Below are 23,774 nucleotides of genomic sequence, written 5' to 3'. Positions count from 1 at the left end.
ATGGCATTTAATTGCTAGCCCTGGAACTACTGGCTTGACTACTGTGGCTTTAACCACAGTTACAGAGATAGATCTGCTATCATTGCATCCAGCTTGGTCCTTAACCACACCAAACCCAGAATTCTCCACTAAAATACTGTATGCATTATTATCATGCTTCCAACTATGGTAATCACAATTACCTGGATAAAAGAATGCCTCTCTTATAATGCATTAAGAAATAGACAAAACAAATGATTCATTAGGTCTAAAATGAATTTTATTTCAGATTCAGAAAAATAGTAAATTAAATAACAAATGATTGTTTGGGAGTGAGAAAGCTCATGTATGTCAACTTGACTTAATTCACTAGACTGCCCTCCCTAGCCCAGGTCAAGCAGGGGAGCAAACTCCTTACATTTAAAGGCGCAATACACAAATAGCATCATAACATCAACTCCACAGTCACATATCTATATATCATACTATTGTCTTTATACTCAGTCACACATGCACACATAGTCCATCTCCATAGTGACCAGGACTTTATGGAGCTACATGGACAAATTATACATAAGAATATTTCTTTCAAAGAGAGTCACATGAGAAAGAAAAACTTCAGAAAGTGGAGTGGTTATCTGTGGAGTCAACAAGGGTTTTTGGTCTATAATGCTGCACCTTTGAATTGTTCTTTTTCACAAGTATACATTTATGTTCCTTTGAAATGTATCAGAACATAATAGGTCTGGTACAACATGGCAACATTTGTTGAAAGAATAAGAGCCCAATCCTATCCAACTTTCCAGCACTGATGCAGCTGCAACGCAGCCCCAAACGTTCCCTTACATTGAGGAGGCCTCCATGACTGTCCCCACCCACCACTGCAGGATGCAGTGCGTGATCCACTGGCATGGTTCCATCAGTGCTGGAAAATTGGATAGGACTGGGCCCTTAGTCAATATAGTTGTTTTCTGACTTGGCCCTCATTCAACTAACTCCAGCTAATGTCTATGAAAAACGGCAGAAATGTCAGTGAAGAAAGGAGTTTATCGCCAATGAAAAATTTCCTAATTCATGCTTTTGTGATACTGGCCTACATAATTGTTAATACTAGAAGATGCCGCTTCCCAGAGTGCATAGTAATAATACAGAAAGAAACTAAAACAGAGGCTTGAGAGCAGAATGGATCAGAGGTGAGCAGGCCAAAGCACCTTAGGTGTAATAAGGCAGGTGGTGTCATAGGTCCTATTCTGAATCATAGACTTGTCAGAATGTTGCCCCCTCATCATGTAGACTCTGTTTTGTTCGAAAGACTGAGCTTTGTAGTTTTGCAGCAGTTCATTTTCAGTGTCACTTAAATTCCACCTGTCTTTTAGTACAGTGCATGGTACAAAAAGACAGAATGCCATACTACTATAACATTTCAGGGTGCAACATTTTATTTCCTGTAAGACTTACAACCCAATCTTAACCTGTGTTGGAACAGGCAGGCCGGCTGACCTGCGCCATGGAGGCCGGATTTGGCCTCTGGAGGCTGGCATACGTCTGTATGCCGGCCCAGTCTCCATTGCAGACATGTCTTATGATTGCAACACCCCTGGGCCAGCACAAGGGACTGGCACCAGCCTAACCTTAATATAAGACAATGCCATAGAAGAATAGAAAGCTACAGTGTTCATAGAAAATGGTTTAAAGGTACGGAATGCAGGTACGGAATGCAGAGCCAGAATTTCTCCTAGAGAGAAGTAGTTGAGTTCTGAAATGAAATGCTTTGAATTGATATTATTTATGCGGGGGTTGACTGAGTGTTTCTTAGCTAATTTGGTGTGGCCAATGGCCATGGAGACATTGCTTAGATCTTAGTGAGAAAGGCCACAATCCAAACCGTGCCTTGGGCAGGTGCAAGTCCCTTGCGCTGACCCAGGAGGGTTGCAAATGTGCTATAAGGCATGTTTGCGCCTCCTCAAGAGCTTGCTCTTTAAGAGCAAGGCATGTTTGCCATCTCCTCAAGAGACGGATGCACACTGGCCCATAGAGGCTGAATCCAGCCTCCACGCTAACTTCAAAGCTCTGCTGATGCAGGGGTCTGGGGTCTGGGGGGGAGGCGGGAGAGAGGTGTTCTGTGGCGGGAGGAATGCAGGTGGAGGGTGGTCTAGTGGGTGGGTGGGGAGCAGGAGGCGGAGCTGGGACCCAGCAGATATGCCAGATCCTAGCCCCTGTTCCTGAGCGGCGTGGAGTAACTGCAGGCCATTCTACTCTCTCAGACCTATGCCACCTCCAGATGTGGCACAAGTCCAAGGAAACCCATTGGGGCTACGGGGGCTTACCCAGGGGTAAGTGGAAGAGTTTCCCCTTAGCTCTGGTTGAGCCACTTTGGACCCCTATCTTGCGCTGGATACAGCAAGGGCCTCTTGGCCTGCCTGTTCCAGCACAAGATAGGATTGTGCTGCAAGTTGCCTATCACTTACTTCTCCTCTCAACGAGAGAGAGAGAGAGAGAGAGAGAGAGAGAGAGAGAGAGAGAGAGAGAGAGAGAGAGAGAGAGAGATTGACTGTTATTCTGAGGAGAGAGCTAAGACATTCAAAGAGGGTACCTGATACCACACTAACACTGACAGTCACATCTGTACACAGTAATCACCACCTGCAAATCCCTACCAGTCACAGTGCAAGAATGTTACATTTCCTTGGCCCATTCAAAGCCAGTATGGTTTTCCTGGAACTAACAACAGTCTCATTTCAGCAATTCTAATATGAAGTATCAGTTTGCCTGATTTTCAAATTACATGATCTGTCCCCACTTCCCACTCAAGAGCGGCTTCCACACATCCATCCATCCATCAGGCTTTAAATGAATAGCTTGTTTAAAATATGAGCCTGTGTTCTCATAGCATTTAGATCCAGCCTTTTTTCTCAATGTGTGGCTTTGGAAATTCATTTAGCCCAGGATGTACCTTAGTTCTCCTGACTGATAAGAAATTTTTGTAACTAAGTAATAGCTCCCATGCATCAACAAAGAGGTTCACATAGCAACAGAATAATCCCTTTTGAAATGGAACTCTAAAATCTAATGCATATCAGATCTAATATCCCTAAGAAGCTTTTACTTTCAGATGTAAAGCATTTTAAAATGAACTTTATCAGTTCATGTACGTAAATACGCGTATGTACGCATTCATAAATCCAGCTTGCCTTCTGTTTACTCCTGCATCAACATGGAACACCTGCTCAGAGCAAACTACTATGCTCCCCAAGAGGACTACAAAAAAATCAGCAAATCAGAAGCACAAATTTCTCTGTACTGTAAATGCTAACTATGGGCACAATCCTAACCAGTTCTACTCAGAAGTAAGTCCTATTTTGTTCAATGGGACTTAGGAAAGTGTGGTTAGGATTGCAGCCTATGTTTTCTCTATTTGGCACATATTTTACAGCAATACTCAAGGCACAAATTATGACCAGGAACCACCAGGAGCCATTGTGCAACATCCCATTTGAAACTATAGGGGGTTTCCAAACTACGATTTGTGACAGGGCATTAAAGTCTGCTATTCAGAGAAGTACAAGAAAAAAAATTTTTAAATCCCCACTGGGCATGTACAAACTCTTGTGTTTAAAGTAGCTCTTTAGATCCCTGCATATGCAAATTCACCACCTTTTCCTAATGTGGCTACAGCAGAAATGCAAATCACAATATTTGCACAATGCTATGTGAATCTGCCAATACACAGTTGTTTCTGAACACTTAAAATCAATAATACTTTGTACAAACAAACTATTTTAGAAACATGTATGCATCTGTAAAAGAAGACAGAGGACAGAATGGGCACAGTATCTAGCAGTTAGCAGCTGGCACCTGCTTCCCTACTCCTCTTTCATCATTTAAATAAGACAAATTGGGAAAGGTAGATTGCTGCCACTGCCCCAGTCTGGGAAGCCAGACAGAATGCACCTTAAAGACAAGCTATCTGACCTGGAGAAGCACAGTGTGTCAGATACGTATATAGATTAAACCTTCAGGGATATGATAGAGGTGTCCCAATCCTGAGCTGACAGCTCCACTGCTGCCATAACTGTGGGTAGAAATACCCACTCCCATATAATATAGTAATGGGGACATGCTATCCCCTTCCTGATCAAAATGCTCAGGATGATCTTCATTTGGACAGAAAAATCACGGCAGCATCCAAAGAAGACAGTGCTGTAACAACCAGTTCCATTACCATCATACTGAGTAAATACTTGTTCAGGCCATGACAAAGACCGAAAATTTCTAGATACACTAAAATATTGTGTCCTAGATCTTGAACACAACCAGAGGGATGATGAACCCTAGACTTAATCCTATGTGGCACTCAGGCTCTAGTATGAGATACAAATTTTACTGAATGATAATGGACAATGACCTGGTGCTACCCCATTCAACATATGTGTAATTGGAAAGTTTCCAAGGAGATTAAACACAGAGTTGCCACTTATGATTTCAAAAGCGGGGGCTTCTCAAAAATAAAGGCCTAGTAAATAGAAGCAGAACAGGAAAGTCAAGAGGGTCAAATCTCTCCATATGCATGGAGATTATTTAAAACTACAATAACATGGTTGGCAACCTTCAGTCTCGAAAGACTATGGTATAAGCCTACAGCACCCAGTATTCCCAGGCGGTCTCCCATCCAAGTACTAACCAGGCCTGACCCTGCTTAGCTTCCAAGATCAGAACAGATCAGGCATGTGCAGGGTAACAGTTGCTGTCAAACTACAATAACAGAAGCTCACTTAGAATATGCACCACTAAGTAAGAAAGGCACCCCCAAGTCCAGAAGGATGTCAGAATGGCTTATGAGTGGAGACAAGGAAGCTATAAAATGCCAGAAAACTCTCTTTAGGAAATGGAAGTCTTATCCAAATGAGGAGAAGAAAAACAAACTCTGGAACGAGAAATGCAATCTGGCAATAAGGGATGCAAAAGAGAGACTATGAGGAGTGCATGGTTAAACACATTAATTAAAACTAAATACATAAAAAGCAAAAAACCTGCCAGGGAGGATGTTAGAGTGTTAAGTAATAAGGAAATACAAGGCAAGATGCACAGATTGCAGAGAAGTGGAATGAATTCTTTTGGTCCATCTTCACTACATACATTTCTGGAAACAAAAATCCTAACTCACTAAACTTCTAGAGTCCTTTGAGAGTCAATAGGCATGTGGCTAGAGCTGATTGAGCAGATATTTTGAAAGTCCAAATATGCAACATTTTTGACAAAGTCCTTCAACAAAGGTTCTTGCATAAAAAGCATTCATTGAAATAAAAAGACCTTTTATGGATTAATAACTGATTAAAGAACAGGAAGCAGAAATGAACAAGCACTTTTCACAGTGGAGGAAGGTAAGAAGTGGAGTTTCCCAAGAATCTGTATTGGGACTGATGGGTTTTAGACGTATTCATAAATGGCCTGGAGTTGGGGTAAAAGCAAGGTGATCGAGTTTGTAGAGGATGCCAAACTAATCAAGGAGTTAAAAACCAAAGCAAATTGTGAAGCATTCCAAAAGGATGTATCTAAACTGGGTGAGTGGACAACATAATGGCAAACTCATTTCAATGTCAGTTAAAGTTACATACATTGAGGCAGCGGCATAGCTAATGATTGTGTAGTCCAGTGCCAAGCTCAAAATGTTGCCGCAGCAGTGATGTCACAACCGGAAGTGACGTCATGCCCGGGCTTTTTAAAAAGTGAAAATTGGAAGGAACCCACCTCCTCCCCCCAGCAGCTCACCACCCACTTGCTCTGCTGCCTTCCCCCAGTCAGTCACATAGCTAAGGCATTTTCTGCTACCTGGGGCCAAAAAAGATCTGTAGCCCCTCCAACAGACAAAAACAAATTTAATTAAGTAAATACATAAAAAGTGTGCCTCTGTACTGACACTGTACTGGAGTGAAGAGGGATGGTTATTCTCCCCCTGGCACCACATGAAAAGTGCCTTTTTACCCAGTTAGCAGGGGTAACTGTATTATGATACATGGAAATGTGAGCTGACTCATACAAACACCTTATTGGTTTCATGCTGTATCATAATAACATGTTGTTGCAACATGTTAATATTATATTAACATGTCATTGGCTCTTAGAACAATCAGTCTCATAGGTCAGTTTTGAGTTAAGAAAATCCACTTTTTGTTCCATAAGGCAGGTTTGTTTTCATTTTCTGGTTAATTGGCCATAACTTTTGTTAGAATACAGATATTCCAATGCAGTTTGATTCATTGCATTCTGTATTAAATTACCTTTCCAATGATATATAACATGATGGTATTATTCATACATACCAAGATTTTCACCATTTTGGTCACCACTGTCAAGCTCAGCTTGTTGCCCCCCTAAAGCTTGATATCCAGTGCAGCTGCTACCCCTGCACCTCCTCAGCTATGCCACTGCATGGAGGCCAAAACAAAACCTCAACTTCACATATACACTTAGGGGGCCTGAGCTGCCTGAGACAAGGTGGGAAAAAGATCTTGAGATCATGCTGAATAGCTTGATGAAGCATCAACTCAATGCAAAAGCAACTGTGCAGAAATCAAATTCCATGCCAGGTGTTATTAGGAAAGAAAGAATAAGACTACTAATATGGTCTGTGGAATTCCTTGCCACAAGACATGGTGATGGCCACTAGCTTGGATGGCTTTAAAAGGGAATTGGAAAAATTCATGGATAATTTTGAGTGAGCTTCTGAATGAACCCTTTGAGTGAACCCTTCTGAGTGAGCTGAGACCAGGCAGGTGAAACTGTAGGAAGACATTTATTTAAAAGGCAGTACAATATATCAGGGCAATGTAAGAGAAAAATATGACACAGGTTGTCTTATAGTGGGAGACAGAAAAGGGGGAAGCAGGTTGGTAAGGATGCTAAAAGGCAAGTGAAAAATAAGCCAAAACCTGACACGTCTTACTGGGTATTTTTCTGGATCCTACTTACTCACATGTAACTTTGGTTCTGGTCCTGGCATCCAAACTTGCAGCAAGGCGAGCAAGCAAACCTAACATGAAGCATTGGGTACCTCTGATGTCAGGCAAATCGAAAAGGGGATGCATGACCCTCCTTTATATAACCTGTGAGTATTAACAGGGATTACTTGTGGGATTGATTACCTGTGGGGTCAACTGGGTCACTTGAATTTCCCACTTTGGGAGAGCAGCTGGGCTTCACAATCCAGTGAGCTGGCTTAAAGCCTTTGTTTACTAGTCAGTTGAGAAAGATGAAGATACTAACATAATAAACAACAACATAACAGGGGTTACTGAATCTAGATAACTCAACAGCCCCTTCAGAATGTTGAAGCATCATAGAAGCTTGACATGACAGAAAGGTCCAGACAGGTAAAGACTATGCCTCAAAGAGGGTGAATGTAGGGATTTTCACCATGGCATCAAATCAGGGCAAATTCAAATAATGCATTGACATGACAGAATTCACAAATTTTACTACGAACTGTTTTCTGCAGCTCTCATGAGATTCAATCAACGCAGTACCTAATAAGAGGCAAGAAAATGAATCTTCTGTGACTGAACCATGTACTCTATAGCATCACACAGAAATTAAAATCATCCTATGACAGGTGCAGTTCACCACAAGAAAAACTCACTCCCCTTCTTTAATCAGGTTACTTAATGCCACTGAAAATCAATGGACATGCACCTGTTTTAGGTGCGTCAGACATCTGAAGACAGCTTGGACTATCTGTGCAAAAAGCACCTGTGTTTGTTGTTTTTTGGGTTATAGAGGACATGTGTTGCACAATGTACCCAGTGTTGGGGGTAGGAAGGAAATGATAACACTGAATTTTATCATTTCCAGGGTACAGGGATTGCCTGGAAGATAAAGAGAAATTATTAGCTGCCAAAAATATGTGTCTGTACCATTACTTGCTGCATGTTGTCTTGATTTTTCCTCCAAGACAAAGACAGAGATGGAAACTGTCATTAATAAAGCATTTGCTACAAGTACTATGTGATAAAGTAGGTTTCCCACTACTGCTGCCCAAATAAAAGAGCAAAGTATAGACTTTCTTTCATTAATTACACTGGTGCTGACCCAAGGTTTGAATTGGACTACTTAGAAAAATATTCCCCTCTTTAACTTCTCCTCTCAAATCACTGCAATTAAGAGGCTGAACTACCCATGAAAGCATGTAAAGCTAGACTCACTTGAAAGCCAAAATCCCAAAAGACTTTTATCTTCTCAACAATGACTATACTCTGGAACAGCCTGGCTTCACCATCTGAGAGATTTGGGAGGATAGCTCTCTATTCAAACTCCTCCTTAGTACTGACTCACAATACTGTATTTGTCAGATAACTTCAGTTCCCAATAGCTGCGTAGATCACCTTTCTAGCGAGAGCATTTTAACAGTATTTCCTCACAGCACATTGTAGATATTAATGGCAGGTTTTGTTCCGTGGTAGCTGCACTTATGCAACTGGCTACTGGGGAGTTTTGCAGTGAACTAACTAATTTCCCTCACCCTATATGCAAGAAATTTTGCAGTAATCATACATACATATTTGCCTGGTGTACAACAAACTGTTACCATGAACAACAGAGAGTGTTTGAAAAAGGTATGTGACACTAAACACGTGGTTGACACTCAGAAGGGAGCTGAGGGTAGCTGTGTCCTATCAGCATGTGTCTGAATTCTCACTGAAGTGGTTAACCTGTGTCTGGTCAATGCCACTTCAGACTGCAGCTGGGGGCTCTCATGACTGAATACTCATCTCTAGGAAAAATCTGTCCCTTCCCTGAAAACTGGTATGTCAAGAAGTCTAGGCTAGATGCCCCTACAGTCCAAACAGTTCGCAATTTGTGTGAGAATTGGGTCCACTGAGTGCCAGGATGGTGTAGTAGTTTAGAGTTGGACTTGGACTTGGAAAATCCAGGCTCAAAATATCACTCAGCCATGTAGCTTCCTGGATGACCTTGGGTTAGTCACTAGGTCTCAGTCTCACCTAACTCACAGAGTTGATGTGAACACAGAAGAAGGGAAGGAACTACATACACGATCCTAAGCTTCTTGGAGGACAGGCCATAGAAAAATAAAAGTAACAAATATTAAACATCTTTCTTTTTCACTGTACTTTTATAACAGGTGCACTTTTCTCTCCCCCCCCCCCCAACTAACAACAACTTGAGATCAAGGAAACAGTTTAAGCTACCCATATCTCAGCTCTGACCCAATTTGGAATGGGGGCCAGGAAGCTTCTTTTCTTTAAAAAGAAAAAAAAAGTCAGGGCATCTAATCACAGATTTTCCACATGGTTTGGCTGTTACTGTCTGCAGAAGAAAGATTATCCAATCTGTTCTTGCAAAAGCCACTACTGTGAAATAACTGGTTCAGAAACTGGGACATTTCTGGGAAAACCAGTGAACTTAAAAGTTGCTTCTGATAGAATTAATTAGGACCGTCTGGAAAGATGCTTTTCTCAACTTCTGAACTGTGGTTACAATTTAAAGAAAATTGGGATCTGAACATTTCTTGCTCAAAGAATCAATTGCGAAATCAATTGAGGGCATTTGCAAATAATTGTTTTCGGAATTAACTGTTTCCTGAAAGCTCACACACGTGACTTTCGAACACTAACTGAAAGTTAACTTGTGCCCACCAAACCAGGCCATAAACATGGAAAACTGCATTGTTTTTCTCTGCAAGAAGTTTATGTGAGAGAATAGCCAAAACAGGCAACTGGAAAGACTCCAGTCTGTGAGAATGTACCCCTATCTTTCCTGACAATGTGTTCTCAACAAATTAAGCAAGCAATGAATGCAATTCTATGACTTAATGATTATCTAACTGAAAGACAGTGGGATTATTTACAGATTGTATCACTGCTTCAAAAGAGAACCTGGCAGTTTGTGTTGGCAGTAGTAGAAAAAGGATGGGCTTAACTATCTGAGCTGCCAAATCTACAACAGCACTTTTGTCAGTTAGCATGTGGACCTTTTGCTACAGGACCTGGTGAGAGCACTTTTTTAAAAAAGCATACTTTACAAAACACAAGAAGCCAGTGCTGCTGAGAAAGGTACAACATAATCAGTATTATGATGTTCCCACATAGCAAAGAGGGAGGCAACGTTTCAGTACAGTATAATGTTTACCAAGGGCTTCATCTGAAGGGCTTCCCACTGTGTTTGGCAAAGCAGGTTAGTTTCAATAGACACCGATTATTTCTCGCCAAAAGCAGATATGAAAATGGCCAGTGTTTGTGACAGGAACATATTTACCAAAACTATTTGACATATTTACCCTTTCTTGAACCAGCTCACAGTGCAGAATCTATGTGACGGTCCCTGGGCTAAGATCATGATCCAGAAACCCTGAAAGCAGGATAATTGAACCCGCCTGATAGTTCTCACTTCCTTCCTCCAAAACAGAAAATAGGATGTATTTAATACAACCTGAGCAGGATGTGGGCAGGCACAGCCCTGACTCCTGAATCAGGCTTTAGTCTTAGAAAGTGTACATTTCCACCTACTGAAGAGGGAAGAGCATATTTAGAAATTTGGTGGTCAGAGGGAACTTTCAATGGCATGATCTCTGGCAATTTGCGGTAAGAAGAAGAAGAAAAGGGAAATATCTGGGTGAAATATCTATCTGGAGGTTATGTCATACTGCTGAACTGCACATTTAGCGTGTGTGTGTTTTTTTAAACCAAGCTCTACAACTAGGATCTTCAACTTGGGGAGGGACAAGTTCTATTTCTGCAAGCAATGGTTTCTGCAGGAACCATCATTGTCACCAGAGAAGCTGGTGCTTCATTCTATACCCTCCTTCCCAAACCATGCTTCTTTTGAATGGCCAGCCACATCTTGCCACCTCTCTAGATATTCAGAAAATCAGTAGGAGTCAATAATCTATTCAGAAATCTATTGCATGATTGAAGACTGCAGCTAACAGGTGCAGAATATACCCTTGTGCTAAATGTAGCTTACTCCTCTACAAATAATTAACTTTTAGAACATAATGATTTAAATATCTGGCAATATAAATGTCTATACATTGTTTGAAGAAAAAGAATTTCTTTGATCTGGATTCTTAAAACAAGAGAGCTAAAATTATAAAGATTTGGGCTTACATTATAAATATGCATCAGTAATAGGTGGGAGAAGAGTGGTGGGGCATTCTCTTTTTCACACAAGGTTTAGAGCAGCTCTTGCTTCAATCAGCTATGTCATGCTAATGCAACCTGTAAGAATAGTTGAGAATGTGCATTCACATTACAAATGTCTCTCACATGTACAACCAATCACATGTTAACATAAAGAGATGAGAGAGGCACAAAAGTAATGTGTCTTGTGTGAACACAATCTTAGAAGCTGTCACAATGATATTGACATGGCAACTGTTGCACAATTATAGAGAAGAGTTGAGTTTCTTGCCACTTATTTGGATCCCCTAAACTTTCTTTTAACATGCCCAATTAACACACACAGATAGCTTAGGGATGAAAGAAATAGAAATAAAAGTGTACTTTTTAAACTGGAGAAATTGCCATTACCCTTGCATATCTAGCATACATTGGTTTCATTCTACAGCAGGGATGTCCAAAGTTTTTGGCAGGAGGGCCATATCATCTCTCTGACACTGTGTCAGGGACAGGGCGAAAAAAGAATTAATTTACATTTCAAATTTGAATAAATTTACATAAGTTTACATAAATTAATATACTAGAGGTGGAACTTATATGAATGAATGAAGGTCTTGCAATAGCTCAAGGCCTATAAAAGGCCTTGCACAAAGCAAGGCTGGCTTTTTCTTTGCTGCTGCAGCTGCATCACAGACATGAAAGAGCAAGCAGTGGAGGGAGCCCTCATCCCACAGCCAATGTGAGAGGTCAAACAGTTGCCCTTATGCTGAGAGCAGTTGCATCAAGCCAGTGCGGGCTCCAGCAAGTTACTGGAGGGCCAGAAGCTCACTGGAGACAGGCGTGTCCCTGAGGGCCGCATTGGGAGTCCTTGAGAGCCCAGGGGCGGGGTTTGGGCACCCCTGTTCTACAGTCCCAATAAATCTAATTTTTCCTGTTTCTCTAGCTACAACTAAAAGAAACAGCAATGAGAACTAGCCAATTATACCCCACAGTTCACAGCTTTTTAAGATAATCAAGATAATCTGCCTTTCATGTGGAGGGCTTCTTTTACAATATAATGAAGCAGACTTGATACAATAACTGAATTTGTCTTCCTGTATAACTCAAGGTAACTAGGTGACCTCATTAGTACCTTCTGACTTTGAAAAGCAACCCTGCACAGTAGGTCTTTAACATTATTTCAACAAAAGAAGGACTGCTGAAATTACTTTCATTCACAGAATCACGTGTGTTGCATATTTTGCACACATATAAATATGAAACATTTCTCAAAAAAGAAAAACAACCACACACTTGCTCTCTCTTTTGCACACACCAAGCAGTCTTGCAACTGGCTGCAACTCGGTTCCATACCACTGAAACAGAGAAAGGGACACCCCTGCTCAATTCCACATGACGGCACAGTCTGTCCTAAATTAAGTTGTCTCCAAAATGCAGTAGTGTATCTCCAAGACCTTGTCTTCTTATTCACAGAACTGACTCTTTAGATTCTATATCTACAGTGCTAGACAATGGAGTGGTGATGGATTGGTCCTTGTGTGTTACCAGAGGTGATGTCTCTTCTTCAGCCTTGCTGTTTGGAATGGCTTCTACATGGACTTCCTTTAGTTCTGACTCTTTTGCCTTCATTTCTTTTTGATTCAGATAGTGAAGGATCCCTGCTCCAAACGCATCCCCTTCTACATTCACAGCTGTGGTGGTCCGGTCCCTGGTAAAGAGGGAAAGCACACAAGTATGCTTAACGTGATGTGCTTCATACAAACACATTACAGAAAATGTAGGGCCACAGCAGCAGCAAAGGGTTAAAAACTTCCCCCCAATACAAACTGTGGTCTTGGTCTAGATCAGAACCCTCACTGCTCCTATAGAGAAAATAAAGTCAAGAATGTCAAGGTCAATGACGCATCTATGATAATGCGTAACTTGGTTCTCTGAAGAGTGACAAAAACAGCTGAATTCCTTTTAAAAACAGCTGAATTCTCTTATTCCTATAGCTAGCAAGAAGAAACAAGGTAGTTGTGATAGTAAGTGCAAAGTGCAAAGGCAGCACTCAGGTATTTAAATGTAGAACAGTCTAAGCCGACAATCCTATACACACTTTCTTCAGAGTAAGCCTCATTGAATACAACTGAACTTACTTCTGAGTAGACATGCATAGGATTGTGCTGTCAATCATGTAAACAGGAGGTGGTGAAATAACTGTTTTTAGAAAGGTACACCAATGAAAATGATTCTCTCATGGCTTTGTTTCCTGCAGCCCTTGTTCACAAGTGTTCTCTCTCAACCAGTATCACTTCCTGTAAGGAGGCCTCGCTTCCAGAGAAAAACATTCTGGGAAGTTATGCCACAGACAGGAGGAAGGTTTGGTTCCCCTCACACAGGTGTCCTGTCTGCTGTTAAAATCAAATCCCTCAAACACTAATTTTTCTACATGATTGGGGAGTTCTATATTTAAATATTTTAAATAATATTTAAATATGGAACTACTGCAGGGCCATCAAATCTGGTTTGGCCTCAAATGAGGCTTCTGTTGAATTGACCTCATATACAGACTTAACCATATTGCACTTTTGCACCTTTGACTAGCTTGGTGGGAAGCTAGGAAATGGAGGATTATTGCACACTGGCTTGCTTGTCAGTGAAGAAAGAAGGAATTTGGGGGAAGGGGGAAAAAAGCGTGGCTTGCAAACTATGCTCCCCCCCCCCCAACATTTGATTGCAAAAACATATGGTGGTGCAGACGTTTGTTACTTACACAATCCAGTCCACTGCCAATATAAGGGAGATATCATTGGTGGGAAGTCCAATGGCTTCCAAGATAATTGCTATCGTTAAAACTCCTCCAGCTGGAATTCCGGCTGCTCCGACACTGGATGCCGTAGCAGTTACACTGTGAATGTGAAAAAATATGGGTTACTGTGGTGCTGGAGTTACACTCATCATCACCACGTGATGATCATCACTGCCACGTTACCCAGGGTAAGGGGAATCAATTTCCCATGCCCCAGGTTGTGACACAGTCAGCCCCAAACCTGCACTGCATACAGTGCGGGCCAGCTGGCCTGCCTGTTCCAGCACAGGATGGGATGGGGCTGTTAATTATATGTCTAGGTGCTGCTTTCTTTTAGAGGACCAATGAAAATATTATCAAACTTACTGCCAATTTTAGCACTTATTTGCAACAGCAAAATATGCTGCTTGATCATTTGAAGAAGAAAAAAGCCACAATTATTTGCAGAGCCTCTGGGAAGAATGTGTTTTTAAAATAGTTGTCTAACCAAAGTACAAAAGAGAAAGCTGAAAGACAGAAAATAGTTATTTGCCCAGATAGGTGCGCCATCGATGTGCAGAAAGGCGTTTAGACTTCATTTGGCTATCGTAGATAGCTAATTTGAATTGCATACAAAACTTACAGAATTGTAAATATATGTCCAGCGTTGAGATCAAAGTTGTTCAGCTGAGCAATAAAAACAGCAGCCATGCACTGGAAAATAGCAGCTCCATCCATGTTCACAGTAGCACCAATAGGCAGAATAAACCTGCTAATTCTCTTGTCTACTCCGTTGTTTTCTTCAATGCACTTGATCATCGTTGGAAGAGTGGCTGAACTAGATACAGTCAAGGAAGAAGATAATCATGTCTGATAACTTTCTCTGTAAACCCAAATACCAGCAAACTAGCAGCCAGATCTCTCTGTTATTTTAAAATCGTATCATGCAGCATTTCAGGTACATGCTGTTCAAAAAAAGTTACAGCACTAAAAAGGAGTACTACATTTTCCAGATCCAAAAGATACATCCAAGTCTTATTTCAATGCAGTATTTGTCTTGGAGGCAAAAAGCAGACAACTTGCAACGCCTGACCAACACACGCAATTCGAAACAGTAAAGACATCTTGAACTTATCCTACAGTTGCGGTGCTAATACTAGCCATTCAAGATCTTAGCCCCCGTGCTCTCACATGTATTAGAGAATTCAGATAAGGACCACCCACAGACATTCTAAAAGCCTACTTCATTCTAATAGTGAAATTGGATTCTCATAAGAGTCACTTGTCTTGCAAGAACTATGACTAACTGGGGAGGTCATTCGCCCCTAGAACTACTACTCTGATTTAGCAGAATGCTATTCACATTTCAAAAACAAAAAACAAACATCAACCAACCTGGAACAAGTAGCAAAGGCTGTTGTAAGTGGTGTAATAAGTCCTAACAGAAAAACGAAGGGGTTTTTGCGCGTGAATGCAAAATAAATAAGTGGCAAAACTATCCCTCCATGGATGATGTGGCCCAATATTGAAGCAAATATATATTTTCCAAGGCTTGTCACCAGCAGGACGATATCTTCCATTTCCACAATCTTGCTTCCAACAAGAAACATAATGCCAAGAGGTACATACCTGCATAGAAGTTGGTATTAAAAAGTAGTAAGTTCTTTAAAATGGCACATGCAACACTAGACCAAAGTATTGGAGCACTGTTTGCTATGCACACCAAGTCTTCAGGGATAGAATTTTAAAATGGCAAAGATCTGTATTTTGATCAATATAATTTTTTCCATCACTTATGACTCATTACACACTACTCTACCATTTCTAGAACCTATGCATAAAAACAAACAACAAACAATCATTGTTTTTTAAAATATATCTCATAGGTCATGTGCTTCAGTTCTGGAATGCATAACCAGTGCCATTTAAAAAAACGGTGAGCTCAAGCTATCACCACCCCCACTACCAAATCTAACGTACAAGAGATAAAATACTTGTACTGGTGTCACATACGGGTTTGACAAACGAGAGTCATGTTGAATACAGTGGGCCCTCCTTATCCGCGGGTTTGGCACCTGCAGATTTGACTCAACTCAGGTGCCATCCCTGCAGCTGGAGGGCCTCAAGGACATAAGAATGTAAGAAGAGTCCCACTGGATCAGGTCAAAGGCCCATCTAGTCCAGCATTCTGTATCTCACAGTGGCCCATCAGATGCCTCAGGGAGCACACAAGAAAACAAGAGACTCGCAACTCTGGTTGTGTCCAGGAGGTGTTTTGCAGTGCAGGGGAGACTGGAGCAGATCCCCCACGGATACCAAGGAGCCACCCTATAAACATGTGGTGGGGAAATATTTTTCAAATATTGTGAGGCCCAGGACATACTGAAGAGAACATATTGTCCAATGTTTAGAAAGGAAACATGCTTTGAGCATAGTATCTAAGGCTGCAATCTTATAACACCTTCCTGGGAGTCAGCCCCATTGATCACAGTGGGACCTACATCTCAAAAGATATGCCTAAGACTGTGTTGTGCCAGTATTTTTGTTTTGTTTTGAACTTGTTTGACCCCTTAGTTTAGGGCAAAGTGGGCTTTGCAAATTTTTAACTATGATTTCAAGGGACATGCTTAATACCCGAAAATTAGAGAAGCAGTAGCAAGAATTTCTGTTCACTGCAGAGTCAAAGCAAAAAGTATGTCCATAATCCACAAATAGGAGGATTATAACAGTGACAGATTTACTTATTTGGCTTAGTAATGAGCCAGAGACTAAAAACCATCACCTATTTATACAATATCACAAGAATTACACTTGGGAGTAAAAACCTTAAGCTGTTCTAATATAAATTCTTAATGACCAGGCACTAATGTACAGGTCAGCTTATAGGGTCATACAATTCGTTGAATTTGTTCCACTGCTTAGGGGCCCATTTCTTTTCAAATAACAATTATAAGATTCCCATGCTGAGTTCAGTGGGAGAGTACAGAACACTGAAGCCCAAGGCATCTCTCAGCTGTGATGGATAGAATTTTTCATACTTCTCCAGGAAAGATACCTCGTGAATCTGCAACACTATAAGTAACCTCCTAAGTACGACTAGCCATATTATCCATACTGAACTAGCCACTGTCCACACAGGACAAGAGAGAAAGGACAGACAGGTTTTGATGTCTTCTCAATAGCAATTTTGTAGACCACAGCTTCTGGATCCTGCTGAAGAATGTGTAAGCCATGTAGGATCCACAACTCCATCTCTGGGCACCCTGGATCCTGTTTCACTTGGAATATGAAAGTCATTAAACCCCTTCAACCTACAAAGTGAGATCTCAGGAACCTCACCACCAGCTCTCCAGCTAATGCCACTGCCATAGCTATAGAGTTATCTGAATAACATGGACATTAGGCAAGAGAGAAGAATAAGGGCAGTCCATTAAAAAGGCTTCAGAACAGAAGGAAATCACATGCAACAAAGACAGCTCATGAAGAAGATGAAAGCATTCACAGGATAAGTAGCATGTAGGCACCCTTCCAAAATTTATGAATTCAGATAAGGACTGCTATTGTCAGCAGTGTGGTTTCCACTTTGCCTTCTTAGCCAAGAAGATTGACAGCATTCTTTTTTTAAGAGCAAGCACAGGAAGGTTATCGGCTGACATCTAAACTTATGAAAATTGATGCAGTGACACAATAAAGGGTTAAGTGTGCATAGTGTGCAAACTTTGCACCATACCCATTGCACTGCTACAGCCTCCAGACACCACTCGGGTGTGGAGGTGTTGCACCACAAATTCTAGAGCAATATCAGGATCCAATCTACATTTTCACATGCCAGAATAAATATAATAGTCCTTTATACGCCTCTGTTACTCTGTCGTAGTGTGTAAGCATTAGGACCTCAAACTAAGTCAACAGAGAGCTGGCATAAGAACTGTATATACAACTTTTAGACTGGTTCAGATTTCGTATCAGCAAATCTGAAAATGTGCATACATATTCACACACATGCATGCAGATATCTCTGTTCTCCTGTAATGGGGTGAATTTCAGCAAGCATTCACAACTTTCGGGAAGCCATTTTCTCTGGAACACTCACCACATAATCCAAGATACTAAGACCATGGTTGCCTCATTGAAGGAATTAAAGAAACGAATCAGTTCTTCCCCTTCAGGGCCAAGCTTTTTCAAGGCTACTCCCAAAACCAAAGCAAAGAGGACAAGCCCCAGGATATTCATGCCTTCAATCTCAGTTCCAATAGGGACCTGCGAATTATAAAAAGAAAAAACATAAGATCAACTGTCTTACTGAAGAGCTACATCTGTATGAAGTCAGATCATTCAGATGGCTTTGATTTCTTTTTCTTTTGGCAGGGTCAGAATGGATGAAAACAACCTCCAAAAAGATTGTAAAAATATTGGGATAACTTTTCTCTTGATATAAAAAGATTTTTTCAGGAGAGTGTCCAGAACGAAGAGGTTGATTTGGCAATGGTGTGCCACACATGGTCCACAGGTGTGCCATGGGAGTTTGGGAGAGGGTCATACATTAGGGGACATAAGCCCCCAGCCAGCAGTGAGGTGTCCCTTGTCAACTGTCAAAAAACCGATGGTGTACCTTGACATTTAGCACCTTCTCAGTGTGCCATGAGATGAAACATGGTTGGTTGGCAACCTTCAGTCTCGAAAGACTATGATATAAGCCTACAGCACCCGGTACTCCCAAGCGGTCTCCCATCCAAGTACTAACCAGGCCTGACCCTGCTTAGCTTCCGAGATCAGACGAGATCGGGCATGTGCAGGGTAACATTCAAGGAACATGAAAAAGGTTAAGAATTCCTAGTATAGAGCCATAAAGCCAAAGCAATTCAAGTCTCACCAGCAGACATGCCCCAAGAACACACTTCCTACTATAATGAGTGATAACGAAAGCTGCTTCAGGAACACCATTTTTTGCCATTTTTTCTCAATGCAACTACTAATGGCTCCGGGCCCAATCCCATCCAATTTTCCAGTGCCAGGGCAGTTGTGCCAATGAGGACAGCACTGCTTCCTGTGGTGGAGAGGCAGTCATGGAGGCCTCCTCAAGATATGGGAACATTTGTTCCCTTACCTCGGGGCTGCACTGTGGCTGCACCAGTGCTGGAATGTTGGATAGAATTGGGCCCTCCTTCTACTATAATGCTATACACACTATGTAGAAAAAAACTACACTAAACTCAACAAGGGGCTTACTTTTGAATAAACATTCTTATAATTGGGTCATACATTTTTTTTTTTGAGGTGAAAGTAACAAGCCACAATAATAACGAAGCATTGCAGTAATGCGATGGAAGAAAAAGGCTAACAGATTGCATCTTAATTGGCATTTTCAAGTAAGACTGTGAGAAATGTAGAGCAACTTCATCATGTTTCAGATGTAATTTAACAAATTGGGTAAGTAAAAGGATCAAAAGGAGCTTGAGCTGCTCCTATAATGATAGCATGCATGACAGACATGGCCACCTTGAAGAGATTTCCTTGTCTTCAAGTTTGGTGTAATAGCAAAACAGCAAGAGCCCACAAACATGGCAGGTCTTCATAGACAGTTATTTGTGGCCACCCCCACAACACTCCTCTCCCCCACCTTCTCTAGCACATTGAGATAGATCTCAGGACCCAATCATTTCCAATTTTCCAGTGCCGGTGCAACCATGCCAATGAGGCAATGCACTGCATCCTGTGGTGGGGAGGCAATCACAGAGGACTCCTCACAGTAAGGGAAAATTATTCCCTTACCTTGAAGCTGCATTGTGACTGTACTGGTGCTGGAAAGTTGGATAGAATTGGGCCCTCAGTTGCTCACTTTGCTGCAGACGAGATAGAAGCTTTGCATGAAGCTTTGCTGCAGCTTCTGCCTCCCCAGCCCCATATGAAGTAAGAAGCTGATCCCCAAGCCTCACCTGTCTTCTGGAACTCACCTTGCTCAGTGCTTTGGAGACCGGAAAGATTCTTGGATCAGCCAAGGGTCTCCAACGCAGCATTAAGCGACAGGCTGCCCTCTCATTCAATCCTCTGCACACAGCAGAGAACAGAAGGAACCCATCTCTCATGCACAAAATGAGAGACCTGTCTTACTTTCGGGTATTCTAGACTACTTAGAAAATTCGGAAGGAAGGCAGGGTATCTCAGTTCATGATAATTCACAAAGCATATTGCCAGGAAGGAGTTCTGTTGTTGTGATCTAAGCACTACATTTGTGGAACCCTCCAAGGTAGGCTGACTTTTTATAAAGTTTGATAAAACTACAGTCATTTTAGCCAACCATTTCCCCCTTTAATGAGGGGGTAGCCGAGGCAAGTGGTGGCACTTCTACCCTCTCTTGCCCCCAATACTCTGCCATCAGAGATGACCACCTCAATTCATCTCATTACAAGGCCAGTGCTGCTTGAGACAGATCTTAACTTTTTCTAAGAGACACTCAGAAAAAGTTAAGATCTGTCTCAACGCAGATCCACAATTTAAAACTAGTTGATTCATGTAAAAAAAAAAAATTATTGGAAAACTATTCAACAGCAAGAGCCAGCCAGATCTTAGGCTCAGAAATATCATGTTTCTAGGTTACAAAAAACACCAGGAGGTATAAAATAAGAGAAGGCTTTCACATTGTTAAGACTCCAAAAGGCACAGACAAATCTTATGAGAGAAAACAAAAACATGGGAGGATGTCTCAAACTGTGGGTGTGTTCTCATCTGATCAGTCCAATTCAATAATACTACTGTTGCCCTGTGGAGCCTGGAGTTTTCACTAATGGTATCCAAACCAATTGTAATGCTAAGCAGCACCCTGATTTCTGTGTTGCCACTTATTTAAATACATTTCTTTTCTTCCCCTCTCCACACAAGGATTAGAAGTCTGTAGCATTAGCAATCTTTGAAAATGAAATGCCTTACGTGCAAACTGCATGTGGTGAACTGCATCTGGCCGGGATGCCTTTAAAAGGGGATTGGACAAGTTTCTGAAGAAAAAATCCATTCTGGGTTACAAGCTATGATGTGTATGTGCAACCTCCTGATTTTAGAAATGGGCTATGTCAGATGCAAGGGAGGGCACCAGGATGCAGGTCTCTTGTTATCTGGTGTGCTCCCTGGGGTATTTGGTGGGCCACTGTGAGATACAGGAAGCTGGACTAGATGGGCCTATGGCCTGATCCAGTGGGGCTGTTCTTATGTTCTTATGTACATGTTTCTGTATGTTGCAACTGTAGGCACATGAAGAAAACCTGGCAGGGTTTGAGACCTGTGTTTGCAAGATAATCATAGATCAGGAACACTGGTGGGGGTAAAAGCTGCAGGGTAATGAAGAAACTGTTAGACACTCCCTCCAATGTCCAGTAGTGGTCTTGGCAACTGTGATGCCTGGGGGCATGCTTGGAGGTGCCCCTTTCTAAGTCCTCAGGAAACTGAAAACCAGAAGTGTTTTCAGGCCCTCCAAAGGTCTTAGAAGGCCTTCTGAGGGCTGGGAAGGCCACATGCTGCCTCCCCACCCCTCAGAATACCTCTGGGGAGTGGCAAAAGGTGTGGGCAGCCCTTGAGGTGAGGTGGCAGTGGTGCCCCACCAACTGTGCTGCCTATGAATTCCTCCCCCCCCCATATTTTGCAGCATAGACTTCCTGACATACAGCTGCTGCATATCATCATGTAGAGTTCCACTCCCCACGTTACCAAGAAAAAGAACATGCAGTGTTTTGAAAAGTTCTTACACTCTTGCTGTTATCTGAAGTATAGGAAAATATAGAAACTTTATCCAGAATCTCAATACAGTAGTTGCATCAGGAACGCTCACAAATGTGGGCAAGTCAAATAGAATGTTGGCCTTTTCTTTTTTTCTTTGAACAGCAAGCACTCTTACCATATTATAAACTTATTTGGAAGTCTCAAAAGTGCTTTGCCATGCAACACAAAGTGCTGCTGTTCAAGAAACACAAAAGTGGCCTTGGGCACATGGAGCTAGCTGGGTGTTCTTTGAACACAATCCTTTGACCCTAACATGTTGATTTTAATTTACTCAATATTGGTTCACCTCCAAGAATCTCTCAGCTGACATTTTTTCCAGAACAGAGATATTAATGGACATTCTGAAAAGGTCTCTAATATTCAAAAGTATCCAAGCAGTGGGTGACAGATTTAATCTTGAAGAAAATTTACACACTGCAGTTACTTGTGTTACCTAATTACCTGTCTTGGACCCCCTTCTTTCCTTCCAAAGTAACCTGTAACAGCCATCAATACAGGACAGAGGGAGGGGATGCAGAATAAAGACAGGCCAAGTATGAACTTAGGGGAGATGCTCCAGACTAACTGCCTTGCAAATTCTATAATTAACAGACCCCCTTCCTTTTCGCTGACGAGGTAACCAAAGTGCTTAATGTCACAAAATTCCCCTGCTGACAGCTAACAAAACCCCACACGCCAGACAATATGTAACCTCATAGCTGAAAATAGCCATAGCAAAACATGTTTGCACAGAAAAACCGAAACCAGGATACTTCCCTGTTGGAAGGTGGGGGGCAAAAGCCATGAGGAGGACAGTGAAGAAGGGCGGGAGAGCGAGGGTATGAGGAGGCCAGTGGAATGTTACCAGGGAAGGTTAACACCCTTTTTGGGGGGACTGTGTTTTGAATGACAACTGAAATGTATAAAAGGAGGGTCCCACCCTTTTGACATGGCCTTTGAATCTGAGTGTGCAAACTCTCAAAGGTCACAGACATGTCTGTTGAACAATAAAAAAAACCTTCGTTGTCTTCCACCTTCAGTGTCTTGCTCATTGGGCTCAGCGGCACTGGACAGAATCCACCCTGTCTACCGAACTGGCGCTGCCCTTCTGGGCAGGGGTACGACACTTGCATACGCATAAATTCTGCAGAGGTTGAATTAATACTTTATTTAAGTACTGACAATGGGTCAGTCATCTGAATAAAAACAAGCAAGTTAATTACCAGGAGTGCACCCAAATCTATTGGTCTGTATCCAAAGTTTATAGCAACTGAATATCCTAATATACCTACAACTGACCAAGTTACAGTAACACCTTTGACAACACTGAAGATCTTCTCATTGGATGCTGAGCTAAAGGAGTTGGGAGCTGGTTAGCCCTAGCCTACACAGAATGGAGTGCTCCCATTGGCTACAATGGCTGTCAATCAACCTGGGATGAGGAATGCTGCACCAAAACACCACTAAAGGAGGCAGCTCTATCAGAGGTATGATTGTATTTCTTGTTGAAGGTGTAAACACAGGCAGACTACCCAGTACAGTGCGACATGATATCTGCTGGGATTCTTTATCATTTTGTAACTGTACAGCAATTAATTCAAAGTGGTTATAACTAAATAGTCACAGTGCTGGGCTGCAAACACTTTGAAAAGGCGTTAGAATATATTCAATTAACCTCTCCACTCATTTGGGAGGTGGGGAGAAAAGCAATAAAATCAGGATTCTTTTTTTAACTAAGGAGGAGCTCCTCTTGGGGATGCCATATACTGTATTATTACTCCTTTTCTGTGTGTGATTATGCAGGAAAAAATGCCTTTTTGTGCAGCCCCCTTTGGAAGCATGTAGTACTTTTGCTTATGTTCATGTCAGTATAACTGCAGTGTTTCATTCCAGATACAGAGACTTTTGTGAGCCAGGTTCAGTAAGGTACAATACCTGATTAGCCAAGTAGCATCAGCTGGGCCAACCATATCACAAGGATCTTATTTAGGGCAGCATTTTAGTTGCAGGACCTGACTATATGTGACTTTTTCTTCCTTATACCGTTTTGGGGCATGGATTTTTGCTGATGAGCCACAGTAAATGGTCAAGGAACAAAACACCCAGAGCTTTTTTTCTAATGGAACGCGGGGGGATGGAGTTCC

General features: G+C 41.8%; 1 protein-coding gene and 1 pseudogene across 1 annotated transcript in view; both read right to left on the bottom strand.

Annotated features, from left to right (window-relative positions):
* Positions 1-6,756: 6,756 nt before the first annotated feature.
* SLC1A4 (solute carrier family 1 member 4) overlaps positions 6,757-23,774 on the bottom strand; it is a 31,668-nt gene continuing 14,650 nt past the window's right edge. Inside the window, exons 4-8 of the mRNA XM_066639791.1 lie at positions 17,975-18,141; positions 15,277-15,510; positions 14,525-14,719; positions 13,867-14,001; positions 6,757-12,819 (exon numbers count right to left, since the gene is read on the bottom strand). Of these exons, the coding sequence (XP_066495888.1) occupies positions 12,579-12,819; positions 13,867-14,001; positions 14,525-14,719; positions 15,277-15,510; positions 17,975-18,141 (972 nt within the window). The 3' untranslated portion in view covers positions 6,757-12,578. The remainder of the gene's footprint in view (positions 12,820-13,866; positions 14,002-14,524; positions 14,720-15,276; positions 15,511-17,974; positions 18,142-23,774) is intronic.
* LOC136638341 (5S ribosomal RNA) lies at positions 18,577-18,692 on the bottom strand (annotated as a pseudogene).

Source organism: Tiliqua scincoides, chromosome 1, assembly GCF_035046505.1.
Source record: "Tiliqua scincoides isolate rTilSci1 chromosome 1, rTilSci1.hap2, whole genome shotgun sequence".
NCBI lineage: Eukaryota > Metazoa > Chordata > Lepidosauria > Squamata > Scincidae > Tiliqua > Tiliqua scincoides.
Note: the sequence above shows the minus strand (reverse complement) of the source record. Positions and strands in the feature narration are given on the sequence as shown.